This window comes from Falco naumanni, chromosome 15 (genome assembly GCF_017639655.2).
Source record: "Falco naumanni isolate bFalNau1 chromosome 15, bFalNau1.pat, whole genome shotgun sequence".
Lineage (NCBI taxonomy): Eukaryota > Metazoa > Chordata > Aves > Falconiformes > Falconidae > Falco > Falco naumanni.
Window position 1 is genome coordinate 2,912,025 of NC_054068.1, and position 21,980 is coordinate 2,934,004.

General features: G+C 56.8%; 1 protein-coding gene across 10 annotated transcripts in view; it reads left to right on the forward strand.

Moving 5' to 3' along the window:
* Positions 1 to 21,746, forward strand: part of KIAA0513 (KIAA0513 ortholog) — a 28,511-nt gene extending 6,765 nt beyond the window's left edge. For 3 of the 10 annotated variants that reach the window (XM_040615387.1, XM_040615388.1, XM_040615380.1), the window contains 12 exons: positions 9,994 to 10,488; positions 11,325 to 11,424; positions 11,866 to 11,939; positions 12,089 to 12,159; positions 12,718 to 12,925; positions 13,374 to 13,414; positions 14,003 to 14,081; positions 14,417 to 14,494; positions 16,175 to 16,204; positions 18,816 to 18,896; positions 19,221 to 19,315; positions 19,434 to 21,746. In XM_040615387.1, coding sequence (XP_040471321.1) covers positions 10,151 to 10,488; positions 11,325 to 11,424; positions 11,866 to 11,939; positions 12,089 to 12,159; positions 12,718 to 12,925; positions 13,374 to 13,414; positions 14,003 to 14,081; positions 14,417 to 14,494; positions 16,175 to 16,204; positions 18,816 to 18,896; positions 19,221 to 19,315; positions 19,434 to 19,483 — 1,245 coding nt within the window. In that variant the 5' untranslated portion in view covers positions 9,994 to 10,150 and the 3' untranslated portion in view covers positions 19,484 to 21,746. Of the gene's footprint in view, positions 1 to 1,682; positions 2,163 to 3,370; positions 3,586 to 4,746; positions 4,806 to 9,993; positions 10,489 to 11,324; positions 11,425 to 11,865; positions 11,940 to 12,088; positions 12,160 to 12,717; positions 12,926 to 13,373; positions 13,415 to 14,002; positions 14,082 to 14,416; positions 14,495 to 16,174; positions 16,205 to 18,815; positions 18,897 to 19,220; positions 19,316 to 19,433 lie in introns of those variants that run through there. The other 7 variants (XM_040615385.1, XM_040615379.1, XM_040615383.1 and 4 more) reach the window with 7 other exon arrangements.
* Positions 21,747 to 21,980: the final 234 nt, after the last annotated feature.

Genomic DNA, 21,980 nt, shown 5'->3' on the forward strand with positions numbered 1-21,980 from the left:
GCACGCTCAGCGAACAGCCCAGGGCCTCTCCTTTAAGGAGAATCATTAAGGTTAAGCTGAATCATTCCTGGGAGGGCTGTGAGTTACTGAAGCAGGTGGAGCAGCACAAAACTGCCCTTCTTCCATCCCAGTGCCAGAGTCCGGCTTTGGTTTGGTGCCAGGAGCATCGCCAGGGTTCCCACCTCCCCTGCTCCAGTGCAAAGCCCAGGTCCACAGCAGAAACAACAGATAAAAAACATGACCTGCAAGTCGTGCCTTAAAGATCAGGCATCCACATGAAAACCAGAAAGAGCTGGCAAGGGGAAGGCAGTAAAACCCTCGCCATCGGGTTATATAAAAATTGGGGATCTGGGATGTGTTTTTACATGTCACTTGCAATTTCTGAAGTCTGACTTAATTATAATAATCACCCTCAGCAAACAGTCAATTAGTAATGCTCTTGGATTTCTGCTGAGCTCAAACTTTGTGTCACAAATGTGTTGTTTCCTCTGTGGGCTGTTGCTAATGTGTGCGGGGGGCTGGCAGCATCCCCTCCATGCGGGGGCGGATGGGGTGTAGAGCAGTTTTGCACTAATTGGCACCATCTGAGCCCCCCCTATAAGGATGCTCTCACTCCTGCATGGCTCAAAAGGACTGAAAAGCCATGCAGAAGCTTTTACTCTCTTCCAAGGGTGCTCTTGCGTGGCAGCACCTGGGTTTGGCTGGGCTTTGCCGGGGATGCTGCAGTCCCCTTGGCACCGGTCCCAGCGATATTTCCCTGGGTTTATACAAAGGCCGCCCCACGGTATCTCCTGGGGAGGGAAGATGCTGTTGTTACAGCCAAGCCTGGTTTTTGCTCGCTATGGGTAGTAGAGCAGGACCAGCTGTTGTTCTCTGGGGTGTGCTGGGTCAGTGATCACGGACTCCCTGCCCATGGGGGATGCTCTGTTACAGGAGCACAAAAGGGGCTCTGCTTTGGGCTGGTGTGATGCTGGAGCAGGGAGGATAAGCAGGACTGGGGGTGCTGTGCTGACATGGGGGGTTTCCAGCCTCCCCTTGCTGTCCCAGCATATGTGCCACTGCCTGGGCAGTGCTGTGGAGTTGGGGGGGCTGTTGCTTCCCCCCAGAGCACCTTCTTCAGAGACAGCTCACGGGGTTAAATGTGGGCAGTGGCTGGTCAAGTGGTAGGGTCCTTCTGGGAGGGCTGAGATGCCCTGGCAGCAGGCTGGTAAGGGTGGAGCTGGAGGAGTTAGTGGCCTTATCTACCTGGTTGGTTGCTTCTCTTTGTATCAGAGATTCCCCATTGTTGTGAGCACCCCAAAACTGTCACCCAGGCATGTAACACCCTCTTTGGGATATCCTTCCCAGAGGTCTCTCCCTCTCTCCTATCTCTTGCCACAAAACCCCTGGAACTTTTTCTCCAGCAGTGCCAGGGGACAAACTGGACTCCAGCAGCACTGCCCTGCAGGCCAGTGAATTCCCCCGAGTGCTGCCCTCATGCCACCACTCACTGCACCGGCTGCTCTCACCCATTTTCTCCTCCCCACTGGGGCTTTTCTGCCTCTGATCTGAATTGTGGGTTCCTCCTCTCCCCCAGAGTGGCTCACCTGGGAAGGAGCAGAGCAGGTAACCCGCAGTCCTTAGGGGTATGAGCGATGGGGAAGCTTAAAAACCAGCTAAAGGTGTTGGGAAGGGCTTGAGAACTCCCCTTTGATGGGGACCTCACCTAATTTTGCTTAATATTTTGGAAGTCTGTGCGTGCAGGGGCTTGGACAGGCTGTTTTGGTGGGGGAGGGGACGATGAGCTTGGCGTGAGAATCCCACCGCAAGGCAAGCGCTCCAGCCGGGGCTGCACGCTCGCCCTGTGCCGCAGGAAAGGGGCTGGCGTGGCTCTCTGGAGACGTCCGCACTCGGCCGGCCGTGAAAACCGTGGCGAAATTACACAATGAGCTTTTTCCTTCCCCTTCCTCCGAGCCGGCGCTGCAGCCAGCCAGGCTCTGCGCGCAGCCGTGCGTGCCTGCGTGGGCACCCGCGATGCGCCTGAGCTCCGGAGGGAGGGAGCGCATCGTCCCCGCGTCGCCTGCATCCGCTGCTCCCCGGTGTGCCGGCCACGCCGGAGCCAGCCTCGCCGGATGCCGCTGACCCGCTGCCGAGCCAAGGTGCGCCGAGGCTCCTGGGTGCAGGTAAAAGCAAGGGGAGGGCGGGAGGGCAGTGACGGGGGACACCAGCTCTCCTGTGACCCCGCGTGAGGACAGGCCTCGGCACGGCAGCGTGGTCCCCCCGCTGAGGTTTAATCCATCCCTTTTCCCCATCTCACGCTGGGAGGTGATAACGCTTTTTTCGTGGCCCGGCAGCCGCTGAGGCAGCACCGACTTCTCTTTAAACTCAGCTCATGGGTGGGATGAATCCATCCTCCCTGGGTAGGATGGAGGGTCCCCAGGTGCCCCCCCACGGGTCCCCAGGGTCCATCAGCAAAAAAAAGACTTCAGCCGCGCTGCCGTGCTGGCTGCATCTTTAACCATGAACCCAGCAGCGGGGGGCTGGAGGCAGCACCTCCTGTGGGGGGAGCGGGGGGTGGGGGGAGTGTGTTTGGGGCAGGGGAAACCCTCCTGTGCCTTTCGGGGAACCCATTTCCAAAATACAGCCCGGCGCCCACCACCCCTAAGTGAAATTTTGCCAGGTGAAAACGGGAATTGCAAAATAAATAGCTCCATTTCGGGGCTCCATGGGGATGTGTGTGCATGGTGGGGTGTGTGTGGAAGCTGTGCTGATGGCAAGTGTTAAAGGAGAAACTGCTGCTCGGCACAAAAGCCGTTCTTACGCAGCACAGGTCTATTCAAGAGACATTTAATTCTCTTCTAAAGTCCAGGCGGATGGGGAGCTGCCATCTGGTGTCTGATGGCAGCAGGAAGAAAGGGCTCTTTGCAAAGCGGGGCAAGTTGGGAGCTTGCTGGGCTTCAGATTGTTTGAAACGGCTCCGCTATTGAGGCTGAGCGAGCTGGCTTTGGAAAGTGACCCGTGTGGGTTAATGCTGGCTTTGGAAAGGGGAAGGATCCTGCCTGCAGCTGCCCGACCCAGCAGGCAGCAGAGCCCCTGCGGGGGGATGCTGGGGCCAGGGAAAGAGCTGCAGCTGGGGAAAAGACCCAGGGGACCAACGGTGTTCACGACACCTGCCAAAAATCCTCCCCTGCACTGGGGACTGTCAGGGGCTGGGACCACCAGCCACAGGCTCTCACTCTGCTCTCCAGCTCTCCCTGTCCCAGCACAGAGCTGGGTGCTGGTTCTGGCATGCACCGAGTGCGTGCGGCCTCTGCCCTGCCTGCGCCAGCACAGCTGAGCGCAGGTCTCGGCTCACAGCCTCCCCGGTATTCAGGGAATTATTTCTATTAAGTTGCAGAGGTTGTAACTTCTCCGCCTGCGAGGAGCGCCTGCAGCCGGGGGAGCAGGGCTGCGCCTTGGCAAGGACACAGCTTAAAGCCTGATAAAACGGGAAGCGTGTCTTCGCTGCCAGCGCAGGGAGCAGAGCGGATCTGCGGCAGGGACAAGCAAACTCAGCGTGGGGGAGTTCCAGCTTCCCCAAGTCCCAGGGCTTGTTTGAGCAAGGAGGTTTGTGCTTTTAAATGTTCACGGGGCGCTTTGGGAGGAAGGGTAGGTGCGGTACCTCTATATTTAGGGTGGTTTGAGGGATCTGGCACTTGATGGGTCTGCATCCCGCAGCCATGACCCTGCCGCTGGGGTGTTCACGCTGAGGGAACAAGACTGACCAGTTCCCCTGGAGGAAACAGGCTGTTCCCTTACGGCACAGGGAGTTTTCCTTGGCAGAAACAAAGCTTTGCCCATGGTGCCTTTGCAGAGCACTGCCGGGCTGGCTCAGCGCCTGCCACAGCACTTCTCACCGGTGTGGAGGTGCTTTGCCAGGATGGATCCGTAGATGCAATGGAGGTGGGTGGCTGCGTGGTGTCCCTGGGGAATGCTGGTACCAGGAGCTGCTGCAGCGGCCGCAGTGCAAGCAGCATGCACGTGTCGGACCTCACGGTCTGGCTGCCTGGGGGCTTGCAGGGACCTGGATGCACTCATGGATGTGCTGTGCACAGGGAGGATGAGATGAGCATGGATCTCCGTGGTGGGCTGCAGTGTGGAAAAGTGCCAGCACTGAGAAATGGCACTTTGCCCTGTCCTTCCAGCAGCAACAACTCCCCATGTGCCTCCTGCATCGGGGCTGCGTCCTCTCTGGGGCAGCAGGACATTCGGTGGGAGGAGGTGGCAATACTCCGTCCCCCTTCCCGCAGGTTAGGAAGGACATGTCCCCTGACATGGCTGGGAAATGGAGACGTGGGACATATTTAAAGCACCTCTGCTGCAGAGCAAGACAAAGCCCTGTCGTGGCCAGGGCAAGATGCTGCCCATGCGCTGCGGGAGCATCTCTCCTGCCCCCGCACAGCTCCCCCAGCTCTGCACAGCAGTGGGGATGAACTCAGCCCTTGGCATGGCGTGGATGCACTGCTGGAGATCTCAGTGGAACTCGTGGCTGTGTCAGTGCCGTCCCCTCTGGGCTGCCAAGCCAAGTCCTGCAAGAATATTGTGTCTTTTTCCCAAAGCAGCATCTCTAATGGGGGATGCAAATGGGCTGAACATCCCCAGGGGCTTTCAGAGCCCTTGCATTACGTGTCTGGGTGCCATGCCAGCACCCAGGGAGCAGAGGGACTGGAGGGACATACTCTTGTAGCTACAAGAAGACAGCCAAAGGTTTCTTTGTTTTAATTACAGTTTTTAATCGCCCCTAAACGGCTCCAGGCTGGAACACCATCTCCATGTAGGACACAGATGTGAGTGTGGGTTCGAGTGCTGTCATGATGCAGGATGCTACCCACGGCCTGAGCTGATAACAAGGATTAGCTGAGTTTGTCACCCAGCTCTGGGGACGGAGTGGGCAAGTGCTCAGTGGGGGCCAAGCCCCACCACTGGGGAGCGAGCAGAGCTGGGCCACAGAATCCTGCTCCCAGCTGGGATTTCCATCACAACAAAGTGGGATTGGATCCCACTTCCCAGGCGTGAGTTGCTGAGGTCCTGCAGCATTCCCAAACCAGCACACCTGTAAAAAGTTTTGGGGCTAAACTCCATGCAGGGTTTAGGGATGATGGGAGAAAGCATCTCATCCTGAAATCCCTGGAACACTGGCTTGCCTGACAGGATCATGGCATGGGGACACACGCTGATGGCACAGGGAAAGGGCTGCTGTTGTAGGAGTCTTGGTGGGACGATGGGGTCTCTGGTGCTGCTGGGAGGGACAGTTTTGGGTCTACCATGTCAGGCCACTCACCTTGCAGAGTAATAACAGTTCTTAGAGTGGAGCCAAGGCTCTTGCTTGGGGGAGAGCATCACACCCTTCGTGCATTGCTTGCAGCCGCGCTGGCAGCTGCACAGGAGCACAGAGGGTCCCTGAAGGCTGTGCTCAAAGCTGGGCTGCGTCGTGTCCTTTATCGTTGCTGTTCTCTGGTCTTGGTCCTGCAGGTGTCAGTTCAGCATCACTTGGAGAGGCTTTGGGAGCGATTTTTTTTTGCCCCATGTGTCGTTTCCTCAGGCTTTGCAAGGAGAAGGAATTCAACTGCAAACCTAGATTAGGTGGTCCTGTCCCCTGGAAAGGATGCGCTGGGACCAGGGTGGGAGGAGGATGGCAAAGATGCGACGTTCCTCTGAAACAGAGCAGAAAAGAGGTCCTCACTCATCCCCAGCTCCGTTGCTTTGCATCCCAGCTCCTTTCTCCTCTGTTCTTCTCCCAGCACTGGGTTTAAACACCCTGTGGGTCCCTTCTGGCTTTGCACATGCCTGTCTCAGGGCAGAGCCACGCAACCTCTCCCATTCCTCCCTGCCAAATTCCTCAGGGCATCGATCCACCTGCAGCCCTGGGGCTTGACCTGCACAAACCAACTTGGTTTCGTTCATCTCCAGGTCCCAGCAGCATTGTTACCCTGAGTACCCAGGCACATGTGTCCCATGCCACCCACAGTTCTCTCAGTGCCCACGTCAGCAGGTTCCGCCCCCTCCTTAGGTAGCTGAGACATCGCAGGGGCTGATGCAGGTGGAGGAAGCAGCAAAACTGGGCAGTTCCTCGGTTAGATGGGCCAGAAATGCTGGTTTCAGAGGCAGATCTTGGAGGAAAGCCACTTGCGCATGTATGTGCAGCTATAGGTGCATCATTCAGACCTACCCCAGCATTTCTCTTTAGTACAAAACGGGCCTTTTCCAAAGTTTCAGAGCACCACGATTTTCCTGTGGCGTTTCCATGTGTGGCTCCAGCCACCTCTTTCTTCACTAATGAAATTCCCTGGCTAGTGCCTCTGGTGGGAAGATGCCACGCCAGCTGCCTGTGGGGAACACAGATATGCTGGAAGATGCTTGCTTGCAAGAAAGCCCACAGTCAGCTACACTCTGCCTTGTCTGTTGGGTTGAGCTTCATGGTTAAAGTCAGCCCAGGAGCTGGAGGACCCAAAATATTCTGAAGCTCATGATGGTGCTGAAGCTCATGATGTCGTAGTAAGGCTCCCGAGCAGCCAAAAAGCCCCTTTTCATTCCAGAGCCCTTGTTTGATCTCAGAATTGACCCAGCAGTGGCAAGGCAGGAGCAGGATCCCCTGGGCTGTGCCTGGGCAGTGGGGGGATGTGCTGGTCTCCACGTGTGGATGGAGCTGAGTGCTCAAGCTGCAGGAGCTGAGGTTCCTCGTTTGCACTTTGGCTGTTCCTTTCCTGCTTTTGTTCTGCTGGAGTGATGACGGGGCTGTGGAGTGGGTACGGGGCTGAGTTTGAGGCTTGTTTTGTTTTCTGAGGTTCTTCTGGGTTCTGTGCTGAGAACTCAACAACCTTGAGGCTGTGGAGATGCCTGGGCACCCGCAGCAGCTGCCAGCACCTTGAAACACCTTCCGTGGTCTTCGCTCAAGGGCAAGGCTTTATCTTGGGCTGGTCAGTGAGTGCTTAAATCCTTTCTGGCCCTTTGTGAGTAGAAAGCACTTACTCATGCTGCCCGCAGCCCTGGCCAGGTTTCTGCTGAGCTTGCAACACTCCTTATACCCACTGCCAGTCCTGGGGTCTCGCTCAGCCTGCACCCCAGGCCCTCTCTCATGCCGTGGGATGTGCCTACATGGAGAAGGGCACGAGGGATGCCAGGAAAACACAGTTCAGCGTGGTTCAGAGCAGTTGTTGGGGAAGCGGTGTGTGCTGAGGGCTGTGGGTGAGCTCCTGCAGGCTGCTGCGTGCAGGACAGCCCTGACCTGCTGCCCGGGGGGGACAGGGCTGGGCAGGGGCTGGGCAGGCAGCGATGCCATCTGCTTGCTGCCTGCTGTGCACATCTGGCGGCGAGCTCGGGGATGCCTCTCTGTCCCCTCCTGGGCACAGGCATCGCCTGAAGCAGAGCCAGGGGCCACCTTTCCCCCAGCGCAGTCCTGTGATGTCTAGAGAAATATGTTGTCCTGGATGTGGCCGTCTCTTCCCTGTGCCGCTGGTGTGCTGATGCTGGGTTTCTGGGGCAGGACAGACCTGCCCAGAGCTAGAGCTGATGCCAGAGTGATGCATCTTCATTTCTATTTGTTTTCTAGAGCTGGAACTCCCTAATCTTGGCTCTATCTTGCTCCTAAGCAGCGTGTTGCTTGAGGCAGCTTCTGCAAAGCTCTCCGCTCAGCCGTGCAGAGGGTGGGTGGCAGCCCAAGGGCAGGCTGGCTATGGGAGGGGGCTGATCGGCAGCTCTGGGCCGGGCTGTGCCCCCTCCATTTGCAAAGTACCAGTGCAGAAATGCTGTCATCTCCCCCAGCCACCTAGTGGGAGCAATTCTGATTGGGATGGATATTTATAAGGGTGACCGCCTGGTAGAGGAATTTCTCAATTTCTTTACAGGCTGCATGTGGAAGGGGGCAGCTGGGACTGCCACACGCCAAGGAGTGCCCAGCTCACAGCTTACCTGCATGAAATCTTTTTGCACGGGACTGTGTTCAGTGTCACATCCGTGCAGCGCCTGTCATTTGGGCAGGTGGATTTGTTGTCCCCACCAATTCCCTTCCACTGAGCGCTGAACTGAGAAAATATTCTCAAAAAGCTCTTTTGAGCTCAAAAAGCTCAAAAATCTGCTGCCTTCTGCTTCCAGGTGTGCTCCTGCACAAGGTGCACGGGGGAAAAGCAAGGTGCAGCTTAGGGAGGGAGGCACGTGCTGCCAAGCATGGCTGCGTGAAGGTCCATCATGTGCACCCTGACCTGCCTCCCCTTAAAATACAGCCTGGGATGCTCAGAAATGAGCTTGCGCTGCCGGAGGCAGCTCTGAGCCCAGATCTGCAGGTGCTGGAGGGGCTGGCGGAGGAGGTCCCCGCTCCATCAGTGCAAAAAGGGACTTTGCAGCTGCCTTGGGTGTGGGAAGGGCCGGGGGCGGATGGATGAAGCGCGGCGTGGTCCCCACAGCTGGCTGGCTCCCCGCGGGCGTGCCACCAGTCCCTCCAGTGCTGCAGCCTCTCGGCTGCTCCTCTCCTCCCCACAGCTGATGCTCTCAGAGGCTCCCCGGCTGCAGCAGCATCCTTGCGGCTCTGCCAGGACCCAGGTTTCAGCACGTGCTGGGGGACAGTGGGGCTCAGTGCAAGGAAGGGGGGAAAGTGGGGTGCCAGCAGAGGGAGGAGGTGACCGCTTGGTGTTGGGTGCATGTGGGTGCATGAGTTTTTGCCACCCGAGGTGACTTTCCCTTCTGTCCCCGTTGTCTCTCAGCCCTGGGGACCTGGGTGACAGGGGCTTTTCCCAGCCAGGGTGATGGGCTGCCTAGTGCTCAGGGAGGGTGCAGTGTTGTGCTTCCCTCTCTGTCCCATGGGTCCCAGCACCCTGCTGGCCCAAGGGGGGCGTGGGGAGGAGGAGGGCACAGCGGGGAGAGCAGCTCCTGCTGCAGCCTGTGGGTTATTTTCTGAGCCTCTGAGCTAGGAGATTATGCTCTGCTTGGTGAAACGTTTCAGATTGGCTTCATTTTGAAGGCCTTTTCATCTGAGGGACTAGACGTTGGTCCTTTGGGGTATGCTAGTCTTTGAGCTGAAAGAAATTGTGGTTTTTTTGTTTCTCTGGGGGTGGTTGCTTGTGCCCTGGGATCAGTCACCTCAAAGGCAGTGGGGCCATGGCAGTGCCATCGAGCTGCCCTGGGCTTGTCACTGCTTTACCTGTGCTGCTGTCCCTGCGTTGGCTCTGTGCCTGGCTGCTGCAGTGGGGCCGCTTGTACCGGGCTTGCTTCTCAGAAGGCATTGCTGGCCACCTCCCAGGGCAGCGACACGTTTGCTGAGGACATGAGTGACCCTGTGATCGAGGCAGTTCAGGGCAGCCCCTTCGCTGCCTTTTGCTGCACAGCAGCTGCTGCGGGACTGCCTGGGATGTGTGTGCGCTAGAGCATCGCGGTCCATCACCAGCCAGTGCTCCCTGTGCTCGATTAATTAATCTAATTGCAGTTCAGAGCCCTATGTCCACATGCCGTTACAGTTTCTGCATCCCCTCTCCATTCCCATTTTAAGTCAGTGCACATTTAAAGCTGGGGTGCTCCACCCCAGAGATAGTCCCATTTCCAAATGGGGTCAGGCACACCCGTGAGCAGAGAGGAGGGAAGGGGAGAGGAGGATGCTTCTCCAGGGCTGCCTTGGAAAATCTCCAGTGTGTTTGCCAGCTGCTGGCTCATGCCAACCCAGTTTTGCCCGTCAGGCTGTGAGATGTCATATCCCAAATGTGACATATGGAGCTTGAGCTCAAATTGTCTCTTTTCTGGGCTAAAGGATGAAACCCCCTCTTGAACAGTGCAGAAAGCACACAGGCACTGCATGGGTTTTCTTATTCACGTGGCTGATGGAGAGCAGCCACCTCTGTCTGCCTACTGTGTCCCTGTCCTGTCCCTCTCCGCTGCTGATGAGCATCCTGGGGACATCATAGGTGATGGTCTATGTTCTCCTTGCCCGAGGTCCATGGTGGCAGTTCCCTGCATCTCTGTCCTCACTCTTGTCCTCCCCTTGTCTTTTAGATGTCCTGCGGTAACCTGTCCCCCCCCAGAAGGGTCTGCCTGCCTTAGCCAGCCTGTCCTCCCAGGCATCCTGCCAGCGATGGCCTCGGCGCCCCAGTGAAGGGTGAAAGGAAGAGGAGCGAGTCCCCCCAACACCGCCACATCCCCCAGGAGAGCCATGGAGGCCCCCCTGGACGTGCCTGTAGGGAACCTCATTGACTTTGATGCTGAAACACCCACGTGCATCCCCTCGGAGCCCTCCCCTCCCGCTGCTCCCAGTGGCAATGGGCACCTGGGGGACACAGGGGACATGGCTGGGGAAGAGAGTGATGCCACTGAGTCGGCTGACAGTGAGAATGACATGGGTGACTCTCCCAGGCACTGGGGTGGCTACTGCCGCTCCTCCTCCAACGAGTCCTTCTCCTCCAGCCACAGCACTGAGTCAGCCCAGGACGAGGCGACGGCCGAGCGCCGGGAGTTCATGCGGCACTACGTGGAGAAGATCTTCACCGGGGGGTGAGTAAGCGGGGCCAGCAAGTGCTGCTGAGCCTGCTGCCAGGGGACATCCCGCGGGATGGGATCTGGCTGCTTTCCCACTCCGGGAGCATCGGTTTGTGTCCTTCCCCATGCCTGGCTAACGCAGCTTGTTGCTCCCGGCCATAACACGGCGTCAGAGCTAAGCGGGGCGATGTGGGCTCTGACTTATGCCCCTCTCTTGGGCATATCCCGGCTCACCTTTCACCCCCAGCTCCCCTCCCTTCTTTCTCTCCTTTCCCATGCAGGGGCTCACCATGCCGAGGGTCTCGCTGTGCTGAGGGTCTCCAGCTCCTCTCTCTTACTGGGCATCTCTGCTGATGCTCGTGCAAACGCCAGCAGCTCACACGTGCCCCAGGGCCCTGCGGCAGCCCCTGGCACCCCCCCCCCCTAGCCCTGCATCCCTCCCCCAGCTCCCGTCGCTGAGGTCTCCGCAATGCTGTGGCTTGGCGTGTCAAGCAGGATTGAGCAAACTGAGTGTGATGAGCAGCAACAGGGGCTGGTTTTGCTCTGGGGCAGAGCGCCTGTCTTTGGAGCTCAGTTTCTGCTCAGGCTGTCCTTGGCTCTTCCCTTCTCCCTCTGCCTTTGGTTCCCCGCCCCCCTCCCCTCCGGGAGGAACAAAAGAGCAGCGTAAGCCGAGGGATGACAGAGTGGATGCTCCCCTTCCCCTCTTGCTCTGCTCCCTCCCAGCATCACAGCACAGGGATGCTGCCACCGAGATGGATGACGTGGGTGAGCTGAGCCATGCTGGCTGGCTGGGGGATGCTGGCCACATCTTCAGCTTTAACGATGGTTTTTTTTCTTTTTCCACATTTCAGAGAGGATTTGGACCAAGAAGAGAAGGCCAGGTTTGGTGAGCTCTGCAGCAGTGAGAACGGGAAGGGCAGGGAGTGGTTCGCAAGATATGTGAGCGCCCAGGTAAGGGGAGAGATGGGTGAAGGAGCAGTGATCTGGCACCAGGGGCTTTGAAACAGCCTGGGCAGGAGGCTCAGGCCAGGGGAATATAGAAAGACGACAAAGCAGTATTTTTGGAGGGCAGGAGCTCAGGGAAAGGGAGGAACTTCAGTACAGGGAGATACAGAAGTGAATAGATGCACCTTGAGGCAGTTATGTGCATGCTTGTTGCAGTGTGCGGGAGAAGTCACCTCTTTTACCTATTGGCGCTCAGAAATGCCCTATGCCCGAGAAAAACAATTCAGAGAGGCAAACCACTGTCTCCGAGAGGGAGGCCCAGCTGCCTGTGCTCTCTGCCCACCTCCCTGTGGCCAGGGGTCCTGGGGGGGCTGGAGTTGTTCTCGCTGCTTGCAGCAGGCAGCTGCTCCGCAGAGCTGTGCTAAACCCTGGGCTTTGTGCCTGCAGCGCTGCAACTCCAAGTGTGTCTCGGAGCAGACCTTCTACCGCCTGATGCAGTCGTTCGCCCTCGTGCTCTTTGAGTAAGTTGTGGAGGGGGGTGGTTCTGTGGCTTCGTTGCAGTCACCAGAAGCCCCTGAGATCAGAGCCATGGCTCGAGGAGGGGCAGCAACACGAGGTTGCTGTGGTTGCCATCGTTGGGTGCCTTCACCGAATCCTCCCTCCATGTCAGATGTCACCAGATGGATGACTTCAGCCCTGCCAAGAACCTCATGACCATGTGTTTCACCTACTACTACGTGGGTAAGAGTCACCTGCACCCTTGGGCTTTGCTTGTGCTGGAGACCAGTGGCGGTGTGCCCTGTGTGTGGGAAGGGTGACGGAGGGGTACCCAAGCTTGGCTTTTTCTGGCTGACTCCGATACTGAGCAGAAAAGAGCCTCCATGGCCAAGAAGCTGTGCAAACCTGTTGGAGACCCTCACTGGGGTGGCAGCTCACGCTGATGCTGGTTTGTCATTGCTTGCTGCCATTGATGTTTGTATGTGGCAATGCCCAGATGTTCCCTGACCCTGGGGATGCGATGTGAATGCCCCAGCCCAGAAGCACCTTGGCTTACTGCTGGGTGTGTGGTGGTCACTGCTCCACAGAGGACTGGATTTTCTATCCAAAATGGGCGTGGGGGTGGGGGGTGGGGGGGAGGAGGATAAAGACCTACAGGAATTGGGATGGGATGGGGTCTGAGCCGTTTCCATTTGGCTCCTGGTCTCTGTGGTGCATCTTGTAGCTGGGAGCAAGGTCCCCAGGAACTGGCAGCACCCAGGACCCGTGGGGCCAACTGAGCTCCTGATATGTTGCCTGCAGGCAAGCCCCACGCACTGCCCTTGGAGGCCAAGGAGAAGCCCATGGGCAGCATCGACTCATACTTGAAGTCGGCAAACAGCTGGCTGGCCGAGAAGAAGGACATCGCGGAGCGGCTGCTGAAAAACACATCGGCCAAGACGGAGAACGTCAAGGGCTTCTTCGGGGGCCTGGAGACCAAACTGAAGGGTCCTACCACCAAAAAGAGCGAGTGGGTACCACTCTGTTGGGTGGGCACGGGGTGCTGAGGCAGGCCGGCGTGACCAAGCCAGAAACCTCCTGGGTGTAGGGTCACCAAGAGCCAGGGGTTATCATGACCATGGGAAGATGATCTCTAGCCTGGTCCCATGCTTCACATTTTGGTCACTGGGCATCTCATGGTCTGAGAGTCCCGTGTCCCTTAGGCATGGAGATACGCGGTTCCAGGAGATGGTGCTGTTGCTTTGTGGTCTTCTGCATCATCTCTGTACTAGGTCCGACTGGGATGGACATCACAGTCTCTTAGCCACCTTTCTGGCCCCAGGGACGGTGGCATGGGAGCAGGGGTCTTTCAGATGAAGGTGCTCCCCTCACAAGGGGGGGGGGCAGGGCTTTGCTGCATGGGCTGTCATGGGGGGGGACAGGCTTTCTGGGAGCTGACACTGATTTCTGTGCCGCAGCGAAAGCGAGGACAAACCAAAGGAGAAGCTGAAGAAGACGGGTGAGTAGAGCCAGCATTGCTGAAGTGGGCATGGTCAAGGCATCCCTGGGGGGAAGGAGCGAGCATTGGAAGTGGTGCGAGATGGCCGGGATTGTCAGAGCTGTGGGGTGGTGAGAAGGGCAGGAGGGACCGATGCTGTCTCCTCTGAGCTCCTAGGGAAGTGCTCCAAAGGAGCCTTTAGCAGCTCCTTGCTTTGGAGCAGTCACAGCTCTTGTCTCACAAGGACATCTTGTGGCATCTTGTCCTCAGTGGCACAGGTTGCAGAGGTCTGGCCATCTACTACATCTGAGCCTTCATGTTGCACCAGTCTCCCTCCTGGTAGCTGTGTGTGTTACCAAACCAGCGGTCCCGTCCCTTGAGTATCCTCCTGGGACATCCATGCCTTGACGAGAGCTCATGTCTGCCCACAAAGGGCAGCCAAAGCTCCTCTTCGTGTTGCTGAGGGTGTGTCGGGTATGAGTATTTGGCTTGCAAACCTCACCATCGCGGCTGCTGGGATGCCAAGCTGGCAGGGGGACCCGAAGCCCACGCATGGGTGGGAAGGTGGGAGTCATCCAGACCTTGGCAGGTAACTGTGTGTCCCCGCAGTTTCTGTGCAGAGCCCAGAGGAGGAGAAGAAAGGAGAGAAGATCTACCTGTACATGCACCTCAAGCAGCAGCCGATCTGGTAAAGCCTGACTGGGGCGAGAGAGCTCCTGCCTGGCAGTGGCCTCCCTGGGGAGGGGATTTGTCCCTGCCCACACATTCCCCAGATGTCCGCGAGTGCTTTTGAGCTGCTGCTGCCCCTGTGGCAGCTGCACACATCCCTGGTGCTAGCGAGAGCCTGTTTGCAGCCACAAAAGGAGCTGGTCCAAAAATGGACCAAATCTGCCAGACTTGCTGAGCTCCTGGAATCCTCTCCCGGCCCCTGGGCGGTGGGTGAGCTTGGCCCTGGGAGGGCTTGGGGACAGGCTGGGGGAGATGGAAGGTGGCTGTCCCCAGCGTCTCCCTCTCTCCCTGCAGGCACAACCTGCGGTTTTGGAACGCCGCCTTCTTCGATGCTGTGCACTGTGAGCGCAGGAAGCGGTCCCCCACCACCAGGTAGGACATGGGACCGTGGGAAAAGGAGACGTCGTGTCCCCTCTAGCCCCCCGGTGTTCCCCCCGCTCGACGGCCCTAAGCATTACCGACTGTGGGGAAACCCTCTGCTTTCTGCCCCTGACTGCAAATCTTCTGGGGCCACTGGGCTGCGGGCCGATGAGGTCTGCATCCTCTTAGGGATTTGGGAGCACGAAGGTTCTCTTGCTCATTGTGCATCATGTTTTTTTGCAAGAGCTAAGCCCTGGGGGTGTGCCCAGAAAACCCAGCCAGGGTTCAGGCTGTTGGTGCTTAGTTTGCAAGCAGATGTGAGAAAAGATGCTTGGTGCAGCCCTTCAGGGAGGTGCAGCAGATGAGGAGGGGATGCCTGGAGTCCCGGCTGTAAGTGCTGTCAGTGTAGCGTGGGGACTGACCCGAGCAGCCAGCAGGGACAAGAGCTGGAGACAGCAGCATGGCTAGTCCCAAGAGCTGGGAAATCAGGATAAACCCTGCAAAAGGAAGGGGCTGCTCGTTTTGGAGGGTGGCTGTGTGCAGAGAGCATCTGGGTGCCCGGGCATGGGGGACCCCATGGGTGCAAGGCTGGGTGAGACCCTTGCCAGGCTCGTGCCCATCTCTTCCTGCACCATGGAGCTGCCAGGAGGGATATGGCAATTCACCGCTCTCTCGACCGCAGTTTCACCCCTCCAAAGCCAGACCGTCCTGCTGCATCCGTGCAGTGCTTTGAGGGTTTGAGTTCTCGGGGTGAGAACTGTTCAGCTCGGAGCACTTGAACAGCCCCTTTTCCGAGCACTGACAGCACTTCTTGAAGCAACCAGCCTTCCCGCATCCTCCCCAAAACCTGAGCGCACACGCTGCAGCCCTGGCTCACACCCTGGGATGCTCTGCCAGGCTCAGTGCACCGATCAATGTCTGCCTTCTTCTTTATTGCTTTTCCCTTTTTCCAAGCAAGCCACTGAAAGGGCCTATTGAACAGTAATGTAACCATAACTGCATTTGCTTTGATTAAGCCCCAAATTAGCAGCAGCAAATATCTCACAAGGACATACGCCACCAGCAGCTGCTCTCTGCTCCAAGTGCCTTTCTCAATTAATCTGATGGCTGAGTCTGCCTCCGCTGCAGAAGCAAGCCCGAATAATGAACGAGCTTCAGGAGCTGCAGCCTGGAGTACTCCGAGTATCTTACAGGGGGCTGGAAGGTGGTGGTGACCACCCCTTAGTCCTCTGGAGAGGATAACAGAAGCCACTGGGTGAACTGGGATGCTGCTTGCTGGATTGAGGATATTAAAATCCCTGGCAGGAGGAGCTGGCTGGTGAGGGCTGGCATCCCGTGGGTGGGTTGGATACGCCAGGGATGGTGCTTGGCCGCGGCAGGTGTCCGGAGGGTCCATGGTGATGGGGCTGTGACCACCTCCATGGGGTGGCCAGGGCAGCTGTGGGGCGGCCGGGCTGCGTCCTCCTGGGGCTGCACTGAGAGCTGGGGAGGGGTTTTTTTCTCCTCTTGGTGGGGAGGGCACGGGATGGGGGGAAGGAACCAGAACTAAATTCCTCTTTTTCTCTCTCTTTCCTCTCTCTGCCTCTAACAACCTTCCTCCATCTCTTCTTCTCTCCTTTCCCCTCCATCCCTCTATCTTGCATGATCTTTCACGCACCACTTTTGTCGGCCCTGTTTCTGCTGCCGCTCCAGAGGGAACACTGGGGAGGAAGAGGAGAAGAGGTGTGTCTGTCCCCGTACTTCAGTGCATTAGTGTCCAGAGGCCAATGTTCGCTTCAGGTCCAAATCCTGCCTGGGGAGGGGGGTAACAGGTTTCAGGGGGGCTCTGAAAGGCCCTTTCTCCACCCAGGAGGAACGGCTGTCGGAGGTTCGATTTCGTGTGCATGACCCTCTCAAAAGGGCCAGAAAGTGAGTGGGCTCCTCTTTAATGTGGCTTTTTAAAAAAGGAAACCTGACTGGTTTCCAGCTGTGATATTTTACTGTGGAAATCAGATGCCTAGCTGCTGGGGAAGCTGAGGACTTGTGCCAGCAACTGTTCCCTGGGCAGGTTTTGGAAATGAACCGAGTCTCTCTGTGGAGAAAGCATCCCCCTGTCCTGTCCTTCCTGCTTGCTCCCGGCTTCTGCTGCCACATAGAAGTGCTGAGTATCCTTTGCCAGCTGGAAAAAATGAACCTTCTTTTTTTTTTTTAATGCACCCTTGTGCTGCCATCCCTAGATAAAAAGAAAAATGCAAATGCGGGCTGCATGTCACAATTGTGAACATGTCCTTTGGGCTGCAAAGCTCAAAGCCAGCCACATCCACCTGTGCTCCGAGCTGGGATCGGGGCAGGGAGAGAGTCATTGCTCTCTTGCTGGAGCGTGGAATATTCGATCTTGGAGCAAATCACTCCAAGTGATGGCATTAGCAAGAGGATGAGGGTTCTTTGAAGCTGGGCAGTAAATCTTCCACGTGGCTAAAGCGTGCACTGGCAAATAGATAACTTAAATATTGCTCAGGCAGAGCATTGCTCAGGTTAGCTGGGCAGGGTGAAACGCTGTTGCTGAAAGATGAGTGATGCTGAGCGGCTGAAACCACGTCTCACCGACACGCTTCTCCCAGTGCCCGGGGGCCATGGCAAGGCTTTCCTGGGTACACTGAAATACAGGCGAGGTGTTAGCCCAGCCCGTGGGGTTACGCACCGCTGTGCCTGCCCTGCCACGCTGGTGTAAAGATTAAAGGGTTTGAGCAGAGCCACATGTGGGCTTTCCCCCTTCCCAGGCACGTTACTCGAGCTTAACAAGCCAGAAGCACGGCAAATTTTTCTTGGGCACTTTGATAATGGTTTTTCTTTCTCCTTCCTCTCTCAAAAACATAAAAAGGCAGGAAAAAAAGTGCTACAAACATGCTCCTTCTGTAAGTGGGCCATTGAGATCTGTGAAGTTTTGCTTCCAGTTTTCAAAGCCCCTTAATTTGATTCTTCTCCTTTCTTTTCAGCCTCCGGATTTGGATGTGGTTTTTATTTGCTAGTCATAAGCTTTATTTGGGAGAAATTACACCTTCTTTTTTTTTTTTTTTTTTTAATCCTTTTAAAATATACCATATTTTTCAGAGCCCTATATATAAATATAGGCAGCTCACCCCTGGAGACCTAAGGCTCGGCTCAGCAGCGTTCAGCTGCCCAGGCTGGGCTGAGTCGCTGAGGACTGGGTCCCCTCCGTGGGGTCAGCCTGACTGAGCACCCATCCTCTTCCAGTTTCAGCAACACAGACGTGCACTGGGGCTCAGCTAACCTCACTGAATTTACCGTGAGACACCCTCCTCCCCAGCCACCCATTTCCACCTCCTCCCACCCTGCCTGGTGTGCCAGTGAGCTAGCACGAGCTGCAAGCATACTGTCCTCTCCTGGTGTTCTCCTCTTCCTTCTCCTCCATAGAGCTTTTTTTCTTCTACCTATCCCTGTTTTTCCTTGCTTTTCCTCCTCTTACCCTTGGCTCTAACCTCACCTGACTTCTTCATGGGAGGGGGCTGGTTTCACCCTGGAGCTGTAGTTTCCCCGGCATGCATGCACCGAGCCCCCGGCTGCCAGCACAGTGTTGCACCTCCACAGTGACATTTCTGTGACACAGGCTTTATTCCCTAAGCCCCCCCCGGGTGGGACACGGGGATGGGGACTCCTGCCACTGCCTAGAGTTGGCTGCAAACATCTAGAGCTTAAACCTCCCCTTCCTTTGAGGCAACACTGCAGATGCGTTTGCTGCGGAGCCAGGGCATCCTCAGGGCAGCACTGTCATTTTGGTGTTTCGGCCCTGAGCGGGGCCATGGGGAGGGGGTACAGAAGCCCCTCATGCTGTCGGAGGGGGAGGTGTGTTTGGGGAGCGGCTTGCTTGGGGAGCTGGAGCCCTGCTGCAGATGGGGGAGAGGTGCCTGGTACTCTCCTGGTACCCCTCCCAGGTTGGGGGGGCTTCAGCAGACCCCTGCTGGGATGGCCATCCCCAAGAGCTGCAAACTCCCGCTGCTTCCCCGCTCGTCCCCCTTGCCAAAGCAATGGCACCGAAGGTGAGAGACGCGAGCTCTGCGCTGGAGAGGCCAATGCTATTTCCTCGCTCTTAGCCAGGGCCTTCAGGAGAAAGCCAAGGTTGCAGAAGACTTTCTTGGGGCGTCTCTTGCTTTGCTCCAGGGCGAGAGATCTGCAGATGGATGTAGGTGTGCGAGCCGCTCCAGCACCGCACGTGCGCTGTGCGCTGGTCTGGGTGCCCTCCTGTCCTCTGGCAGCATGGCTTGGGGGAGGGGGTGGTGGTGCAGGCAGGGGGTCCCTGAGTGACATCGGTGCCAGACAGGCTTGTGCCTTGCAGGGAGAAGTGGTGCCACATGACGCAGGAGGAGCGCGATGACAGCCTCCGCTTCAATGAGAACATCACCTTCGGGCAGCTGGGGTGAGCAGGGCGCGGGGCCGTCCCTCCTGCAGGCAGGCTCCACACTGCATCCTTGCCAGCTGCTGGGGGGACACCTTCCAGATGTTCCCTCACGTGGGGACATCCCTTACAGTGCAGAGGATGCTTGACGTTTCTCCTTGGGGCCAGCTCCTGCCCGTTAAGTTGAAAATCTGGGCACCGCAGGGATCTAGCACGTTTTCCCACAGCTGAGCATCATCCCAGCACCCAGTACAAGGGGCTGCGGAGAGGAAGAGGAAGGTGGGGGGAGGAAAGGGCAGCCAGCCTGGCCCTTCCCTCACCAAGAGCTTCTCTGTCCTTCCTCAGCACATTCATTCACAACATGCTGGCGTTCGGCCTGAACAAGAAGCTCTGCAGTGACTTCCTGAAGAAGCAGGCGACCATCGGCAATTTGGATGAAGGTAGGGGGGAGCCCGGGGGATGCGTGCCCCCTCCACAGGGTCCCAGAGGGATGGAGCCTGCCTGCCTGGCTGGGGTGCATCAGCACCCTCCCAGTGCCCTTTTCTCTCTCCTCTGCAGAGCAATACAAGCTGCTCAGCGACCATATCGAGCAGATGGCCACCGAATAGCTGCCTGGCCGGCATGCTGCAGTGGAAAGACGGCAGCCGGAGCAGGTGGGGAGGGGAGAGAAACCCACCACCGGGGCTACCTGAAACTGAAGTTGGGCTACTTAATCACACACACAAGCTGCAATAAAACCTGCATGATCATTCACCAAACTTTAGAGCTGCACGAGGGCAGCTGTAGAAATAGGAGCCAAACAGCCTCCCCTTCCTCGCCAGACTATTCCGCATTGATTTTCAGAGTAGACAGTCCCAAAAGTGTATTTTGTCAGTTAAAAAAAAAACAAAACACAAACCAAACAAAAAACAAGAGAAAAGCAAAAAGGGAATGGCTGCTGCAGCCCCTAGGTGTGTTTATGAGAGCTGGATCGCTGTGTCTCCAGACCCCTGGTGAAACACTACCTGTGGTCTTCAGTGTTTCGTAGCACAACGGCGGTGGGTGCGGAGCTGCCAAATGCATTTGCTGCTCGGTGCCTTTCTGGGGCTGCCATGGACAGTGGTAAATCTGGAGAATCCAAGGCTGCGAGCCTCTGGCTGCCTTTCCCTGCCGGCATCCTCTGGGTGAGCACAACAGAGGCTGGAGGTGGACCAGGGATGCGAGAGGTGATGGCAGGGACCACATCCAGCTGCTGGAGGCGCATCCAGCCACCGAGGAAAGCCACAACCGGAGGAAGCAGCCAGTTCTGCCTCCAGTTTGACCTGTCTCTCTCCTTAGCCAGGCACTGGGCATTCACAGCATGTGGGTTTGTCCTGGCAATGCAGGAGCCGGCTGCTGAGGATGGTGATGGGATGCAGTGGGTCAGTCTGGCAACAGGTTGGCTTGGGTTGTATATCCAGGCATGTCCCCACCGGCTGGGGACATGGGCAGTGTGGGGACTCACTGGAAGCAGAGAGGGGGCTGGTGAAGTGCTGCTACCTTCCTTGGTATAAAGCTCCTTGAGAGCTGGAGGGAAATCCTTCTCTTGGGAAACCTTCCCTGAGCTGCCTGTGTGGTTTTGCACCCCTGGGCAGAGAGAAAACACAGTTTGCTCCATATCATTCATGTGGATGAGCAGGAAAAAAAGCCATGGCCTTGGGCAGGATAGCTGGGAGAGAAGGCAGAGGAGCACCATGTAAAAGCATGTTGGGAGGAGGCAGCAAAGCAGCATCGAGGCAGATCCCCCTGCACCCACTCCCTGCTGCAGCAGCGTCGGGGCTGCCACGGGCTTGCGGTGTTTCCCAAAGCCTCCTGGCTTCCCGGGATTAGATTAACCGCCCTCCCTCCCCGGGCTGCACCCCACCACCCTCTCCTTCCCCAGCCCCTCTGCTCCTGCTGATCATCAATCAAACCTGTAACAGCCCTGTCTGAAGTACATCTCTTGTTCCGCTCTAGTGATGGCAGCTACACAGTATGCAGCGTATCTGGTTTTTCCCCATGGACCTTGGCACAGTGTTTGCAGAGAGGCTGGGGACACAGGGACATCGCCACTCCCCTCCGCAGGGCATGCCCCTGCTCTGAAGGGACCCGGCTGACTCTGCCCGTGGGGTCAGGAAAGCCCAGCCCTGCACAGCCAAGGGTCCATCACTCAGTCTCACCCCAAAAACATTGTCCTGAAACATCAGTCCGGGTTTCCAGGGACCATCAGTCCATTATTCCCCATGCTGTCAGCTGTATCCTGTAAGACAAATAGCTAACAGGGTTTTTTCCATGTAGCTCTTAGTTTCTGGTGTCATTTGCTAGCATCAAAGTAATGCTTTTACCTAAGCTGGCCTTCCCTGTCTGCTGGAGCTGGGACTCTGCTCCATGCTGGGTCTCGTAGGAAGGATCGGATCCAGCACTGGCTTTGCCTTGGCCAGTCCCAAACCTGGGCAGAGTTACTGGAGAAAGGTCTTTGTCGGGGCGAGAGGCTGATGGAGGGGACTAACGTGCACTCCATCAGTGTCTCACCCCGACGAAAACCTTTCTGATGAAGAGGATGTGCTGGACCATGGGAATCTGGCAGCTCAATGCCAGGACCTGCACCCTGGAGCATCCCATCCCCGTGGCATCCCTGTCTCCACTCGGGTCTTTCCCAAATACTGCTTTGTTTCTTTGTTATTATTTTTTTCCAACATAAGAAAAAGTTCAGCAGTGAAGTATATATTATTTGCATGTGTATTTTTCTAAAAAAAACCAACTTAAAATATTAAAAAAAAAATATAATAAAAAATCTCCGTAAACCCTTCTTGATGGGACTGTGTGAAGGATGGGGTGAGAGAGAGAGATTGGAATAAATTGTCTTAAAAATTACTTTCTCGCTCAGCCTTTGTCATGTGCTTTAATGAGATGGATTGTCTCCGTGCTGCCTGCTTGGCCTCAGTGGTCCCTGGTGCCTTACCCAGCTCAGCCCCCGCCGGCTTCTCCCTTTTGATGGCCTACTTTTTTAATAGGGAAAAATTGATGCACCTTTTAAAGAAATGTTAGCATTTGCCCCGGAGCCAGCTAGACACACGAAGGAGATTTAATTTTTATTTTCTTTTCCCC